Raw genomic sequence first — 17,616 nt, 5'->3', positions numbered from 1 at the left:
CTTGGCTTTTGCATCCTGCTGTGATGGGACAGAAAGCGAGCTTCCTACTGAGGCTAGGTCCCAAGTACAGAGTAGGGCCTCTCCTGTCTCTCTGTCACTTTGCAGGCCCAGGGGCAAGTGGTGACCCAGAAGGAAAAGGGAACAGACAAAGGTTCCCACAAGGCCATGACACAGAGTTGGAGTCCATCAATTGACATTACAAGAGCCCAGTGGTCTTCTTGAAGAAGGGCAAGCAGGACACACACTGGAAAAGGGCTTGGGGACTGCTGAGAGCGTAACAAGAACCTGGTCAATCTTAGTCTGACACGTCCAGGAATTGGGAGGGATGGGGAATCCCATTCCATCCAATATTTATTATCCTTCCTGATGCACCGCTCTGCGCACAGCAATGTCACAATATACCTTACCACTAGGGTGCCTCCACAGGCATGGTCCAGCGATGGGATGGGGAATAAGAATATGCAGAAGAAGCCCAGGACATCTGTGTTTTGGAAAGGATTCACTAGAATGCAATTTATGAGCACATACCAGTTACTTAGCAGGATTTCTTTACCGTATCTAAAAGGCCATTTAACTGCTGCCCTTCAATTTGCTGGAAGCTAACAAAAAAACTAGGACAAAAGACCAAAGACCTGAGGCACCCACTCAGAGCAGTTAAAGGAATGATTACAAAGTCCAAGCACTGAAGGCTGTGCATTTCAGTTGCAGGAGTGTCCCTAAAGCATTCTCTCAGTGACTACTTAGTTAGACTTTGTTGTTATTGCTGTCCAGTCGCTAAGTCACGTCCGACTCTTTGGGACCCCAGGGACCGTAGCACGCCAGGCTCCTCTGTCCCCCACTCTCTCAGGGAGCTTGCTCAAACTCATGTCCATTGAATCATGCCACTCAACCACCTCATCCTCTGTCACCCCCTTCTCCTCCTGCCTTCAATCTTTCCCAGCATCAGGGTCTTTTCAAATGAGTCGGCTCTTCACATCAGGTGGCCAAAGTATTGGAGCTTCAGCCACAGTCGTTCCAGTGAATAGTCAGGGTTGATTTCCTTGGACTGACTGGTTTGACCTTCCTGCACTCCAAGGGACTCTCAAGTCTTCCCCACAAACACAGTTCAAAAGCATCAATTCTTCAGCACTCAGCCTTCTTTATGCACCGACTCTCACATTTACTTTAGGTGGAAACGTGCAAACAGCTCTCCACATCTTCGCAGACCAGAGGGCGCCACTGCGCTGATAATACATCTGGACACAAGTGGCTTTGTTCTCTGGGGGCTGAACGTTAGCTACAGCTGAATGTTCTCTAGCTACAGCCGGATGACTGCTGCTGCTGCTGCTACGTCGCTTCAGTCCTGTCCGACTCTGTGCGACCCCACGATGGCGAGCTTTGACCAATGAGCTGTGAGTGGAAATGATGATGGTCACTTGCGGGCAGGAGCTTTAAGGACTTAGGGAGTGCTTCTCCACTCTCTTCCTGCTCCACCACAGCCAGTGGGGACACCTCCAGAGAGTGGCAGCTCGGCTGGCCTGGGTCCCCAGGTGAGGATAAAAATGACACCAAGGAGAGCCTTGAGCCAACACACAGGACAAGTAGTGCGGGCAAGAAGTAAGCTTTTATCCCTTTGGGGTCTGTTGGTTACTACCATGCCATCTAGTCTATCCTGATGGAAACATCCTAAGAAGAGGTCAGATCACAGTAAGAAGTATGTGCGTTATCTTTTTGGCAAATTACTGTTCAAAATAGTCAATACGACATTTTATGAATTAAAGGATCATTTTCAGTGGGGAAGATTCCTCTTCTCCAGTGACACCGGACCAATGAGTCATTGCCAGAACACAAACTGAATGGAGGAGATGGGTCCAGTTTCTAAACAACTTCCTTCTTCAGGAAGTTTCAGGTCTTCACACGATATACCTATTATTATTATGGGTCTAAAGTAGACGCTGGATCTCAGGTGCTCGTGCTGTTGGCACTGACTTCTCAGCATCTGCACCACCATCCCCAGGCACAAGGGATGACTTCTGCTGGTTCTGTGAGTGCGCATGGGCTCTGATCCCTGTCTGGGGCTTGGAAGGCACTTGTATGCGCTCTCACAGAAGGAAATCCATAATGTATGCTTGAGTAAAACAGCAAGCCGAAAAACCTCAGAATGTACAGTGTTACTAAGCAGACATGGAACATTTACAAAATTGACCTCACACTGGGTCAACAAGCAAGTCTCAGGATAAAATAGCCATGTGGGTCATTTTCTCTGACCAAAAGCAGTTGAGGTAGAAAACAGCTATAGGGTAACGATATAAATCTCCCAAGTGTGGAAAGTAGGAAACATACTTAAAATAACACATGGGTTACACATCCTTTCACTAATCCTAAGTATGCGTAATGCAGATCCTCATTTTAGAAATGCAGGAACCGAGACTAAAAAGACACTGTAATTTGCTCAAATGTACGCAGTGAGCAGTGGTGGAGCCTGGCTATAGGAAACCAGGTTATAGAACTCTAGAGCCTGGGGCTTTCGTGACATCCTCCTCGCGCTACGTCTCACTGGAATCCACAGCTGCTTCCCAGGTAGGTCCACAGCCTCACTGGACGTGGTGCTTCACCTGTGAGAAAGAACAGCTACTGACAGACGGGACACAGTCCCAGCTTGCTCCGGTGACCCTGACCTCCAACCTGTCGTATAGAGTCGCATTTCCCTCTTTCTCTGGCCTCCTCTGGGGTCTCCCGCTTGGACTGAAATGAGAAGTCTAGAGTAGTAGAGAGGGGTGTCTGAGATTGATATTCCCAGACAGCTTTGAACTAGATCCCTAGGAAGACTTCCTTTCCTTTTAAAGATCGTTTTCCACACTGGCATACGCGGTAAGCAATCAAAGAAAGACAGAAGGAAAAGTTACTTCCAGATGGCTCCCCATCTTGCTGTAATGAAGATTAAATATAGAAAATACTCCAACATATCATTAGGCAAACATGAGTATTAATATCATTCACATTACAAATGGGACAAAACGGAGATCCAGTCTATAGCTTGACTTAACTCTGAGGCTAGGCCCTCAGAGCCAGGAGACAGGCCACTGGAGCACCCTGATTCTGAACAAGTTGGAGGCTCACAACACCTGAGGTAAGAGGGGAAACTGAAGTGTTTCTAGACTTCTCTCTAGAGATGGCTTCCTGCATTCGAACTGACCAAACTCTCTCCCTTTTGTGGTGAGGGCCTGTTCAAATGGCTACCTACCAGTGTATTCTACTTTCTCCATCAACCTACTTGTGTCATTTCCTGTCAAGCGAGATTTTCAGCCAAACTCTTAAGACATCCAGAGCTTCGGGGTACCCCTTGTCCCTCAGCCTCTCTCCCTGCGCTATCATGTCAAGGCTATCTGCCCCTTCTACAGGCTAACAAGTATACCTTCTCCTGAAGACCAGGACTATGCTTCATGAGATGAGAAGGCTTGAAAATAAACAGAAAAATCTGATGGTGGTCCAGATCCTAGAAAGCCACCTAAGGGGCTCAGAACTCACCAAGCAGCCCTGGGGAGGAGGGAAAGGCAGAGAAGGAGGAAGAGACAGTGCCAAGTTGGGCCAGAGGTCCGGATGGTGGGAATTTTCCCTCCGTCTTTTGGCTTCATTTCTTCCACTGCAGAAGCCACATTGGCCCAAGGTGAGGGCGTTGGCTGGCTAGGTTAATAGGGCTCATAGTGCTCAGCTTAGGGCTTAGGTCTTCCCCAGCCCCATCCCACTGCTTGTACCCCATACCATTAAGGCTCAGTCCTCAGAATGTCCGTTCGCCCATCAGTAAGTGACCCAAGTCCCAACATGAGTTTAAGATCGACAAGTCTGAGATTCAAGTACCCCGTTACCAATCAGCAGTGTGATTATATCCTCTCAATCAACACAGAAGGGTCATGGCAATCACTTCCTGATAGGAGGCCAAGGGTATCCCTGGGCAGGCCCCACACGGGAACTCAGCTCAGGGACCTTCCACAAATGACCAGTTGTGCCTACAGGCTGGACAGATGGCGTGGGGCCCCTGGGGTTAGTGATGGTCCAATGCCTTCAATGAAGTTGTTCCATTGGTCATAGTCCTCTTTCAGGCCTAAATGGAGGAGAAAAAAACACAGAAAGGCTAGGTAAACTTGTAAAGGTAGATCAAAGAGTAGCTTCCATGGATTTAGTGGGTCATCAAAGAGACAGGAGCATCTGGGATACTACAGTGACTGGTTATAGTGGGTGCGATGGTGGAAGCAATAATGGTAACTACTGTTCTTTCAGTGCGTTTTTACATGCTCTTCTTAAACAACTTGCTTAACCCATAACAACTCAGTAACGACAATAATAATAGAAGGGAGCACTGACTGAAGGGCAATTCATTCCAGGAACTTTGCTAAACATGCATTGTTTCATTTAATTTTCATAATATCGCTATGTGTCAAGTACTGCGTGCATGCTAAGTTGCTTCAGTTGTGTCCAACTCTTTGCGACCCCAGCGACTGTAGCCTACCAGGCTCCTCTGTCCACGGGATTCTCCAGGCAAGAATAATGGAATGGGTTGCCATGCCCTTCTCCAGGGGATCTTCCCGACCCAGGGATGGAACTTGCGTCTCTTAAGTCTCTCACATTGTAGGCAGGTCCTTTACCACTAGCGCCCCCTGGGGAGCCCTGTGTCTTGGCCCAATTTTACAGCTGAGGAAACAGGCTCAGCGAAGCTACCAGATTCATCCTATGTCAATACAACTGGTTAAGTGGCAGAGACAGAATTCAAACCCCGGTGAGATAGGGTGAGAAAGTGGAAAACCCACTTCCAGCCTCATGGATGTTGCTGAGCAAGAAGAGATCCTCCACAAGCCAGCCAGTGAATATGAATCCATGGCCGCCTCAGTGAAGGGCAGAAGGAACGGGACAGTAACATCACGAAGCAGCATAAAGTAGGTATGGTTCCAGAGAGGTCCCTGGGACCACAGGCAGATGGAGCTAACGACATGGTGAGGACAGTCAGGCAGGGCCCAAGGCCCAGGCTGAGGGAGCAGGACACAGCTAAGCAGGCAAATGGTGTTTCTGTTAAAAAAAAACAAACCTGGGACATGGGCAGCAACCACTCTCCTTCATCTTCAGATCCCCAAGCCCTGCCAAGGCCCTGGCAGGGAATAGGTCCTCAACAAACAGTGCGCCATATTCATCACTTAAAAAAAGTGCGGAGCACACTGCCGTGTGCCACAGTGTGTTCCTGATGCCAGAAATACAGCCACAGACAAATAGAAACCCTCATCCTCATAGAGCTCACAATCTAGAGATAACAATAAACAAAACAACCTACATAGGCTATGAAAAGGTGAGCAGCGCTGTGGCAAAAAACCGAGCCAGACAGAGGCAGTGCTGGTGGCCGGGACCAGGGGTGAGGGGAGGAAGGGATGGTACAATGCTTTTTAAAGAGGGTTGTCAATGTAAGCCTCCCTGGGAAGGTGAGATGTGAGTGAAAAAGTGAAGGAGGTGAGAGTGAGCCACGAGATTACACAGGAAGAATGTTCGAGGCAGCAGGAACAGCAGCGCAAAGGCCTGAAGCAGGACTGCGCCTGGGACGTGGAGGCTTGTGGAGCGAGAGGGGAAGCAGGCCCGGGGAAGAGCCACAGGAGAGACACTAGGCGTTGACTTTGCCTCTCAGAGAAATGGGAGCCACGTTAGGATCCTGAGCAGCAGAGTGACAAGATATGGCTTCCTTTCTAAAAGGGGGCTTCCCTGGTGGCTCAGCTGGTAAAGAATCCGCCTGTAACGCGGGAGACCTGGGTTCGATCCCTGGGTGGGGAAGATCCCCTGGAAAAGGAAACGGCTACCCACTCCAGTGTTCTGGCCTGGAGAATTCCATGGCCTATACAGTCCAGGGATTGCAAAGTGTCGGACACTACCAGGTGACTTTCACTTCCCTTCTAAAAGGATCACTCTGAAGGCTTGATAAAGAAAGGAGTGTGGAGACTTCCCTGGTGGTCTAGTGGCTAAGAATCTCCCTTCCAGGCTTCCTTGGTGGCTCAGTGGTAAAGAATCCACCTGCCAAGGTAGGAGGCACAGGTTTGATCCCTGATCTAGGAAAATCCCACATGCTGTGGAGCAACTAAGCCTGTGCACCACAACTACTGAGCCTGTGCTCTCAGAGCCCACGTACCACAGCTACGAAGCCCGCGAGCCCTAGACTCCGGGCTCTGCAGCAAGAGAAGCCACCGCAAGGAGAAGCCCATACATGCAACTCAAGAGTAGCCTGCAGAGCAAAGAAGACCCGGCACAGTCAAAAATAAATTTTAAACATTTTTTAAATGTGCAGGACTTCCCTGGTGGTACAGTGAACAAGAATCCACCTGGCAAGGCAGGGGCATGGGTTTGATCCCTGGTCCAGGAAGATTCTACATGCCTCAGGGCCACTAAGCCCATGCACCACAGCTACTGAGTCCATGCTCTAGAGCCTACAACCACTGAGCCTGCAGGCCACAGCTCCCGAAGCCCACGCACCTAGAGCCCACGCTCTGTAACAAGCGAAGCTACCATGAGAAGCCCCAGCAACCAAGGAGCCCCGCTCACTGAACTAGAGAAAGCCTGCACGCGGCAATGAGGACCAAGGGCGGCCCGGAATAAAATCAATGATCTTTTTAAGGTGCAAAATTTCAAGGCACAAAATACAAAATATTATTAGAGGAAAAAAAAAAAATGAACCCACATTCCAATGCAGAGGACATGGGTTCGATTCCTGGTTAGGAACTAGGGTCCCACATACCATGGGGCAACTAAGCCAGAGTAGCACAGCTCAGAAGCCCATGCACTGCAGTGAAGACCCCACATACCACAGCTAAGACCCGACACAGCCAGATAAATTTAAAAAAAGAGTTTGAAAAAGAAAGAAAGGACTGTGTGGGGACGCAGGGGTGGCAATAGGGAGTGGGTAGCCTATCCCTTCTCCAGCAGATCTTCCAGACCCAGGAATCAAACTGGGGTCTCTTGCATTGCAGGCAGATTCTTTACCAGCTGAGCTAACAGGGAAGCCCTTAAAAAAGAAAGGACTGTGTGGGGAGGCAGGGGTGGCAATAGGGAGACCGGTTAGGAAACTCTTAAGTGAGAGACGAGTTGGACAGGATGGTAGCTGTGGGGGTGGTGACAAATGACTTTCTATTTGCATTCTGAAGATAGGGCCAATAGGATTTTCTGAGGGACTAGATGGGAGGTGTAAGAGAGGAGACAAGAATGGGACTTTGGCTTGAGTAACTCAAAGGATGGAGTTACTATTAACTGAGAAAGAAAAGACTGCAGTTGAAAGCTGTTATCATGTGTGATTCCCCTTAGAAGGCCAAGTAGAGATGTTGAGTTAATAAATCTGATGCTCATGGGCAAGACCGAACTGGAGACAAACTGGAGAGTTTTCAGCATGGAGATGGCATTTAAAGCCAGAAGACCAGATGGCATTGGGGGATACAGGTAGAGAAGAGGTCCAAGCACTGAGCCCTGGAGGCAGCAAGGCAGACGGAGGGGAGCAGACACTGAGAAGGAGAAAATTTGCAAGGAGGCATCCTGGAAGCAAAGACTGGGCTGCACAGAAGACGGCCTCACCAACTCTCCCAGAAGCTGCCGAGAGTTCCACTGACATGAGGCACGAGAGGTGACTGCTGGATTTAGTACTGTGAAGGTTTCACAGAGGAGTGGGATGCAAAAGCCTGGTAGGCGTAGGTTCAAGAGAGAAAGTGAAGGGAACGATCAGAGAAAGTGAAGCCACTCGTGTGAGGAGTTCTGCTATTATGAGGGAGAGGGAAACAGGGTGGTAACTGGGGACCAAAGTGTGGGGTCAAGACAGAATTTTTAAAAAAGAAATTTCAGCATGAAATGAGCCACAGACAGGGAAAAATTGATGATCTAATGTAAATAGAAAGAACATTGTTGACACAGTCCTCTTGAGCAGACCAGAGGGTGAAATCCAGTGCGCAAGTGGAGGGGTTGGCCTAGTAAGACGACTGAGTAAGAACCTCTGGGAACCAGATGGAAGGCTGAGTCTCTGCAAGAAGGTTAGGGAGATGCGGTGATGGGATTCGAAGACGGACTGATGGCTTCCATTTTCTGAGTGAAGTGGAAGACAGAGTTAATCAGCTGAGAGACCACATAGGGGAGGAAGGTAACAGAGGTTTCAAGAGAAAGAAGAAGGTGTGAAATTGTCTTCCAGGAGCGAGGCAGGGAGGATAAGCAGGTGGAAACAGGAGCTGCATGACGCACCAAACCTTCCTAACAGAAAGTAACACAACCCCTGTGTCAGCAGAACGCTGCTCTCAGAGGTAATTTTTAGGATCAAAGGTAATTTTAAGTTTTCTATTTTATTTTTTTAATTTAAGCATAATTGCTTCACAATTTTGTGTTGGTTTCTGCTGTACAACAATGTAAATCAGCTCTAAGTATATATATACTCCCTCCTTCTTGAGACTCCCTCCCACCCACCACCCCTCTGGTTTATCACAGAGCACCAAGCTGAGCTCCCAGGATCAGAGAGATTTTTTAGGAATGGTGAGAGGTTCAGCTGAACCACTTACAACCTATTTTAGTTTCCCACATCACACGTACTGTATGGCCACCATACAGTGGTGGCCTTTCAGAGAAGGCTTTTCTCTCTTTGAAAAACTAAGTACCCCAAGCTGAGAGTCTTCACCTTTTTTCACCGTCTTATCTCTTCTCAAGTGGATACTGCAAGAGCTTCCTACCTGGGCTCTTTCCCTCTCAACCCATCCCATCTCGCCCATCCTCCATGACATAGTCAGACTATAAACATAAGTCTAATGATGACAATCCCCTGCTTATCCACGAAAGGCACTCACAGTCCATGGAATAAAATTCAAACTTATTTCAGGCATACATGGGTTTCTATATCTGGCTTCTGCCCACTTCTCTACCTTTATTTTCCAACAGTTCCACTATCCTGAATGCCAGATACACTAAACACAGCTTCGCAAAACTGACCAGCCCACACCAGCCTTTGTGCCTTCTGTCTAGAAGACTCTTGCCTGCTGAGCCTTACTCTTCTCTGACATTAAAGACAAGTATCACAGTGCAACCATGGAGCACCGGGGCTTTCCAATCAGACAGTCTAGCGGGCATTCTGGCTTTGTTGTTTAGTTGCTAAGTCGTGTCCAACTCTTTTGCAACCCCATGGCCCAGCCTCCTCTGTCCATGGGATTTTCCAGGCAAGAATCCTTAAGTGGGTTGTCATTTCTTTCTCCAGGGGAATCTTCCTGGCCCAGGGATCAACACCCCCTGAATTGGCAAGCAGATTCTTTACTGCTGAGCCACCTGGAAAGTCCCAATTCTTGCTTTGCCACTTACTAACCAGATAACTGGGACAAAATTACTTAAATTCTCTAAGCTTTAGTATCCTCATCTGTAAAACGGAGTTAATAATACAAATACTCATTGGGAAGGGCCATCTTCAGGATTATACATGCTGAAGTAACTATAGTAGTTTAGCAGAAGGACTGGCATCAAGCCTGTCCTCAATGATCTTCCTCAGTCTAAGACTCTCCTAATCATCTGATGATCTCCAATAATGAGTATCTTAGTTCAGAGGACACGGCTACTCAACGGAATCCAATCATGCCGTGGAGAGGGCCCCTGTCACCTTTAATTTTTTTTTTTAATTTTTATTGGTCTCAGCATGAGTCATGCAGGATCTTAGTTTCCAGACCAGAGATTGAAAGCAGGCTGCCTGCACTGGAAGCACAGCGTCGTAAGCTCTGGACCACCAGGGAAATCCCTCCTCTGTCATCTTTAGCTCTTCCCGAATGATACGATTTTCAGTCTGTCTGCCCTCTGATGGACAAGGATCATTTCCAGTAGTCATGTATGGATGTGACAGTTGGACTATAAAGAAAGCTGAGTGCCGAAGAATTGATGCTTTTGAACTATGGTGTTGGAGAAGACTCCTGAGAGTCCCTTGGACTGCAAGGAGATCCAACCAGTCCATCCTAAAGGAGATCAGTCCTGAGTGTTCACTGGAAGGACTGATGTTCAAGCTGAAACTCCAATACTTTGGCCACCTGATAAGAAGGGCTGACTCATCTGAAAAGACCCTGATGCTGGGAAAAATTGAAGCCGGGAGGAGAAGGGGATGACAGAGAATGAGATGGTTGGATGGCATCACCGACTCAATGGATGTGAGTTTGGGTAAACTCCGGGAGTTGGTGATGGACAGGGAGGCCTGGCGTGCTGTAGTCCATGGTGTCGCAAACAGTCAGACACGACTGAGCGACTGCACTGAACTGAATGATATGGTGCCTAAGAGGTAGCAGGGAAAGTGAGTAGCAGACCATGTCGTCAGGGTCCATTAAAGTCTTGAGACAGATCCATTCTTCTCTTCCCAGGTGATAAGAATGATGCTCTAAGGTCTCTACTAACCCTAAAGGCTCATGACGAGCAAGATGAAACCAACAGGCATAAACACTGAAACACAAATCTAGATTTAAAAAGTCAATACATTCAAAACAGGACAGATTCAGAGACTTCTCTGGTGGTCCAGTGGCTCAGACTCTACACTCCCAATGCAGGGGGCCTGGGTTCAACCCTTGGTCAGAGAACTAGATACCACATGCTGCAACTAAGGTTCAGCGCAGCCAAATAAAGAAATAACAAAATAAGATAGATGCATTTTTAAAGGAAACTCAATCCAAATCAAACTTTTTCAGCATTTGGTGGAAAGGTTAATACACTCAGGCCATCCAGCTGGAAGTCTAGTGTCCAGAACACAGAGGCAACAGTCCCACTGTGCCAGGCACTGGCCAGACCATATCTGGCATGTTGTATTCAAGTCAGGGCAGCACACATTCAAAGGCACACCAAAGAACAGCCCATTCAAAGGGGGAAATTTCACAGGCAACGGGGGGAGGTACCAGGAACATTTAGCTTAATGAACAGAGAAGTCAGAGAGGACACCAGCGGTGACTTCAAATATCTTAAGAGCGGTCATGTGCAAGGGGGCTGCAGCGTCTCAGGGTGGGTCTTGAGGGGATACCCAGGGCAAGTGGGGCGGATTTACAAAGACTTCGCCTTAGGTTAGACTTAGGTCAAGCCTTAGAACCCCAGGCCAGCATGGCTCCCTTCTGAAGGACGCTGCCCTCTGCATAGCACCTGCTGAGGGGTCAGCCTGGCATAGTAGGGTAGCCTCCTCCATTCTGACTGGATCAAAAAGAGACATCTGATCGAGAGAGCTCCGGGCCCAGGCTGGGCAGGAGCCTACAATATGTTTTGGCGGGTAAAGATGGGCTGGTACCACCAAGCTGTCTCTCTTGGGAATCTGGTCTAAGAAATTCCCGAAAATGTGGCGGTGACCAGTAGGAGCTGAAGATGAAAGGGATGCCATGAGGGAGAGAACAAGATGCAACTGGTTCAAGCCGACCAAAGTGATGAGGAAGTAGAAACTACGAATAAGCAGATGTTCTCAGCAGGAGAAAAAAGCACAGCGGAGAAGGTACAGAGGAAACTGGAGTAAAGAGAAACAGAAATATCATAGGAGGAAGAGACAGAGAGACTGAGCCCGAGAGACAGAAGTCAGTCCCACAAGCTACCTCCGCTCCTGTAAACTTTCCCTTCCCACCTGGCCAGGGGTACTCTCATAAACAAACTCCCCTTTTTCCTCAAGGAAAATTAGTGAATCTCCAGTCCTTGTAATCAAAAAGCACCTAACTAGAATATCAGTTCTTCAAACTATTAAAAGTCTCTAGGGATGGAGTGGGCTGACCCTTGAAGCAGTGTACTCCCCACGCTGCGCGACCACGTGGCAGAGAAGATACGAGACGATGCCTCCCTTGGGTAGGAGGCTGGACCAAAGACCCCTACAGGCCTGGCCATTTGCTGGCCAGTGATTTATGACATCAGTCATCATCCTAACCCACAAATGTAGCCCATCTATCATCATAACCTCCTCCACAACACAGATAAGGTGAGTGATAATGAGTTAGAACAGAGAGGGTGGAGTACAGTGAGGTGAATGTTCCATTGACAATGAGGAAACCGAGGCTCAGAGGAGTTAAATGACTAGGCTAAGGTTACTTAGGTGGTAAGAGACACAATCAGGATCTCCAAAATTTCAGCTAAGTGTTCTTTCTAGAATCCTATGCCATTCCTTCACTCAGGTTTTGCCATAAATCTCCCTGATCCGAGACATGTCAGAATAGACCACCGTGCAGGGATATCTAAGAGACCCCTCCCCACCAGCTGCCCCATAAGCTCCAGTTCTCTGCTTACCAAGATGCTTCTGCAGGAAGGCCAACATGGCCCGCACCACGGTCTCCTGACCTTCATAGGGGTCCAAGCTTCCACGGGTGTGACTGGAGAAGAATTTACTAATCCAGTTACCAGCCACAAAAACAAAGTCTGTTAGACTCCGATGAACAGAACCCCTAGAGGAAAAGAAAAACAAGTGTCTGGTAGGGGTCTGGAAACCAAGGCACACAAATATTTAAGCACCCACAATGTGCAAGGTGCCTTCCATGCATTATCTCCCTTAATTTTCACAACAATCTAGTAAGGGAAGTATTTTCCTCTTTGAAAGAACCAAGGAGAGAAATGATCTACCCAAGTTCACACAGTTAGTAAGAGACAGAGCTAAGGTTTGAAAGCAGGTGAGCCTGGCTTCAAAGCTGCCTCAACTCTGAGGCCACAAGGCCTGACTGTGCAGGGAAAAGGCAGAGTCAGCTGGAGAGGGGTCAGGGCAAGGAGGTAAGGTCTGGAGCCCCTGCCACTCCCATGTTGTTATGAATTATCACCCCATGGCTTTTACTTCTGAACATTCACAAAACATATCAGCTCTTTCTTTAGTTCAGAACTGCACCACAAAGTAAGCCAGAAAAACAATAACTTGCCTCTAAATAATCAGGAAAGTTAGGGCAAGTGCTTATACAAGAGGGTTTCTGGATTACAATTTGTCATTTGACATCAAATGCACTTAATTTGAAGGTGAAATTCTCACGAGGTTCATTTCGAGCTAAATTACTCAGAACTAATTTACTAGTCAATTCAATGAGGGAAGGAAGATCTAAATGTCAAACTCTGTTTGATATGGTGAAGAAAAGCTGACTTTAAAATGTATTATTTAAGGCACATGGGAAAGTATAAAGAAAAATATAATGGATACTTTGAGTATCCAGCACTCAGTTTAAGAAATAATACATTGTTAAGAGGTAAATCCACAGTCTCTGCGTACCTTTTTCCAACTGCTCTCACCCCCGCTTCCCTCTAGAGATCACAATTATCCTGAATCTCATTGACTTGGGGAGACTCTCCAGCAGTTCTCTGCTGCCATGAAATCAAAATGAAAGGGGAGAGGCTGGCCCCATGGAAGACGGCACGGGCCAACATGGGCAAGGGAAGAAGCCATGGCCTACTGGGCAGACTCCTAGCAGTCCGGCCCTCGGATCTGGCATTTCAACCACCTGAATGAGTACAGAGGTCCATGACACGTAGTTACTTGTTTTGCTAGTTTGGGCTCCTTGAAGCACGTGTGTTATTTGGCTCAAGACAGGGCAGGATAACATCGGAGACTTATCAGTGAGACTTTAGCCCTTCAACTGTAGCTGTAAACCACTTCCTAGGTAAAGTTCATTTCTCAAAGTCACTCAAACTCTTCTGTCTGTGAAAAATGGCTCCTAAAATCAATCCATCTGATGGTGCTAATGATGGACATGAAAAGAATGTGGTTTTTCTAAGGCAGAAAATAGATGGTTTATGGAAGATACCTGAATTCAGGTATGCATGAAGGTCTCTAAAAACCTGTCTTGTGAATGTCATAGGTCTGCTACTCTACACTCTCCAAAAGACTCAATAAAATTCCCAAAGGAGATTAGAGATTCCTGGAGTCCACCCAGACCCACACCTCTTCCTCTGCAATGCACAATCCCATGATTTCCTTTTCCAGAAAGCAAAAGGTAAATCCTGCCATAAAGTCATACCAACTAGCGAAGAAATCACTGCAGGTAGAGCTAAGTGGAGAAGGGCAGATATGAAATTTGAAAGGCATTAAGATTTTGAGACTCAGGAGGTATTTAGACATTCTATCCATGGGTACGACTTCCAGATAATTTAGAGGGAGCCACACAACTGAGAAGAAAATGGAGCAGACCCTGGAGATCAGGCATGACCGTGGGGCTTACTCACAGGACAGTTATGATCCTGGATTGGTCGTGCTGGTCACAAATCTTCTTCATCAAGTTGATAGTCTCCACTGTCTGGAACTTCTCAGCGTTGATAAAGAAGATAGGGCCTCGGGCCGTGGGGTAAAAGTCATGCTCCAGAGGAAACATCCAAGCATCCAAAGCCACAGCACACCTGGAACAAGACCAGACGTGGGACTGCCATGGAGAAACCCAGCCAAGGGCAGTTAGGATAGTGAGGGGAGAACAGAGCTCCCCCTTTAGTGAGGCAAAGGCTCAGAAAGCCAGGAAGGGGAACCAGGGCCCACATCTTTCGGTTAGGATCTTTTTTGGGGATCACTTTTCAGTTCAGTCACTCGGTCGTGTCTGACTCTTTGCGACCCCATGGACTGTAGCATGCCAGGCTTCCCTGTCCATCACCAACTCCTGGAGCTTACTCAAACTCATGTCCAGTGAGTTGGCGATGCCATCCAACCATCTCATCCTCTGTCGTCCCCTTCTCCTCCCGCCTTCAATCTTTCCCAGCATCAGGGTCTTTTCAAATGAGTCAGTTCTTTGCATCAGGTGGCCAAATTATTGGAGTCCTTCAGCATCAGTCCTTCCAAAGAATATTCAAAACTGATTTCCTTAAGGATGGATTGGTTGGATCTCCTAGCTTTCAAGGGATTCTCAAGAGTCTTCTCCAACACTACAGTTCAAAAGCATCAATTCTTCTTTAGCGCTCAGCTTTCTTTAGAGGCCACCAAAAATCCTTCTAGATTTTTAAACTCTCTGAAAGCAAGGATCTGATCTCCTTCTTCTCTTGGCTCTACTTTCAGGCAGCAGACTTGCATCACACAGAATGACACATTATTCATTATTCATTCATTCCACTCATCCGGTACCTACTCTGTGCTTAAGCCTTGTGTTGTGGATCCAGAGATAAATGACACAGTTCTGGGAGCTCTGAGAGCAGTGGAGACAGAACACACAAGGCAACAAAATACAGCTTAGCGCCCTGATAATACAAGCAGCCCAGAGCATACACGGCAGGGTGGTCAGGGAAAGCCGCCCTGGGGCCACAGCTTGAAGTCATGGCCAGTTTATCAAGCATCAATCTCTGTCACCAAGGGCAAAACTAAGGTCCTAAGATTAGCATCCTACCCCCCCAGCCCTGAAGCTCCTCCAGTCTCTTCCATCTCAATAAAGGACGATCATCTTCCCTTCAAATGATGGGCGCACAAATGAAAAACCTCGATTCCTCTCTCTTTCTCTCATACATCACTAAGTCTGGAAAGTTCTAAAACCGATCCTGACTCCATCACTTCTCTCCAGCCCACCTCCTCCATCCCAATGCAAATCCCTCAGCTTTCACCTTGACTCTGAAATCAGCTCACTCTAACCAGACTGCTTGTTTCCAGTCTTGTCCTACAGCCGACTCTTCACATGTATGCGTGCGTGCTAAGTTGATTCAGTGGTGTCAGACTCTTTGAGGCCCCATGGACTGCAGCCTGCCAGTCTCCTCTGTCCATGGTATTTTCCAGGCAAGAATCCTGGAGTGGATTGCCATGCCCTCCTCCATAGGATCTTCCCAACCCAGGAATCGAACCTGCATCTTCTGCATAACAGGCTCTTTCTTTACTGCTGAACCACTAGAGAAACCCCCATTCACAGAGTGGTTTTTACATGTAAATAAGATTTTTCTATACTTAAAATTTTTCAGTGGTTTCCCATCGCACTTAGAACAAAATCTAACTTCCTTACTCTGCCCAAAAGGGCCTGTGATCTGGCCGGTTTATCTCCCTAATCACACAGTTCCCCATCCTGCTCGGCTCCCCCCATACTCCCCGCCCCTGCCCCTACTATGCTCTTCCTACACTAACACAGCAGGCTTCTTTCTGCCTCAGGGCCTTCAGCTGTTCCTTCTGCCTAGATTGATATTCTAGACCTTTATGTAGGTTGACTTCTTTTCCTTAAAGTCTCAGCTTTTGTCACTTTCTCAAGGAAGCCTCCAGAAAAGGCAATGGCAACCCACTCCAGTACTCTTGCCTGGAAAATCCCATGGATGGAGGAGCCTGGTGGGCTACAGTCCATGGAGTCACTAAGAGTCGGACACGACTGAGCGACTTCACTTTCACTTTTCACTTTCATGCATTGGAGAAGGAAATGGCAACCCACTCCAGTGTTCTTGCCTGGAGAATCCCAGGGACCGGGGAGCCTGGCGGGCTGCTGTCTATGGGGTCGCAGAGTCGGACACGACTGAAGCGACTTAGCAGCAGCAGCAGCAGCAGCAGCAAGGAAGCCTACAGATACTTTAGCTTATCAGCCTGTTTCCTTCTCTTCCTTGCACGTGCCTGCTGGGGATCTGATTACTTGTTACTTTGTTTACCTTGCTTCCTTCTTCACCACTGAACCCCCGCCTCCCAAAACAGTGCCGGGTACATAATACTTGCTGAATGAACGTGTGGCGTGTGGAGCTAACAGCAGCATCACTGGGAAACTCACCTAAATTGCGTCTCCTTGGCCAAGGCCAGAATAGCTGTGGCCCCTCCAAACGAATGTCCCATTACAGCCACGCGGCTCACGTCAATGCTGCCCTGAAGGAAGCCAAGTCGGAAAGGCAGGGGTGCTTTTTTAGGGACTCTTCGGGGCAAGAGGAAGAAACAGGGAGATGATGATATGGAAGCACAATACAGGGGCGAGCCCTCCAAAACCACCTTATTAAGCACCTTTCGCCCACTGGAGAGCAGCCACTCAGGCCAGCCCTGGACTGAACAGCCTTCTCTAGGCAGGAATTCTGAAAACCACGTCTTTCACCTTTATTTTTATAATCTTACCACCTGTAATATCTGGACCAGGAAGATACTCAAATATCTATAAATAAATGAATAAACTGAAATTATGTGACCAATCAGTGGAAGAACACATTAAGGATGAGAACTCTCAGGAATTCCCTGACAGTCCAGTGGTTAGGACTCAGCGCTTTCACTGCAGGGGCCTGGGTTCAACCCCTGGTCAGGGACCTAAGATCTTGGAAGCCACAGAGCGCAGCCAAGAAAAAAAGAATAAGAATTCTCTTCATCTAGATCCTTGCCTTACAACAGGAGGGATGATATGCACCAAATCAAGGGCAGAATGGGGCGCTCCTGCTGCCCCTCCACTTCACTCTGAAGCAAGGACTGCTTGCACTGAAACCATCTCAGGTCCTACTTCCTCTGATACCTGTCCTGACTTTTATCCAGCAGAGTGAGTCTGCTCGCTCTAACAAGCTCTGCACGCATCAATTTCTGGTTGTCCCCAGAAGCCTTCAGGACATGGTTATATAAACAGCCACTGCAGCTGCCTGCTAAAGGGCTCAGGAAATCTCTCTAGGATTCACTGTGCAGCCTCTGCCCAGAACCTGTGCCTTCCTTTGCTCTCAGTAAAATCTAGCTCAAGATTTTGTATCTAAATTCTCCCCTTCATGGGACTTCCTTGGCGATCCAGTGGTTAAGACTGC

General features: G+C 47.8%; 1 protein-coding gene across 1 annotated transcript in view; it reads right to left on the bottom strand.

Annotated features, from left to right (window-relative positions):
* Nucleotides 1-2,966: 2,966 nt before the first annotated feature.
* Nucleotides 2,967-17,616, bottom strand: part of PAFAH2 (platelet activating factor acetylhydrolase 2) — a 29,358-nt gene continuing 14,708 nt past the window's right edge. Inside the window, exons 7-10 of the mRNA XM_068968968.1 lie at nucleotides 16,623-16,714; nucleotides 14,143-14,313; nucleotides 12,235-12,389; nucleotides 2,967-4,081 (exon numbers count right to left, since the gene is read on the bottom strand). Coding sequence (XP_068825069.1) covers nucleotides 3,987-4,081; nucleotides 12,235-12,389; nucleotides 14,143-14,313; nucleotides 16,623-16,714 — 513 coding nt within the window. The 3' untranslated portion in view covers nucleotides 2,967-3,986. The remainder of the gene's footprint in view (nucleotides 4,082-12,234; nucleotides 12,390-14,142; nucleotides 14,314-16,622; nucleotides 16,715-17,616) is intronic.

This window comes from Capricornis sumatraensis, chromosome 3, assembly GCF_032405125.1.
Source record: "Capricornis sumatraensis isolate serow.1 chromosome 3, serow.2, whole genome shotgun sequence".
Classification (NCBI taxonomy): Eukaryota; Metazoa; Chordata; class Mammalia; order Artiodactyla; family Bovidae; genus Capricornis; species Capricornis sumatraensis.
This window is presented reverse-complemented; position numbering and strand designations above follow the sequence as displayed.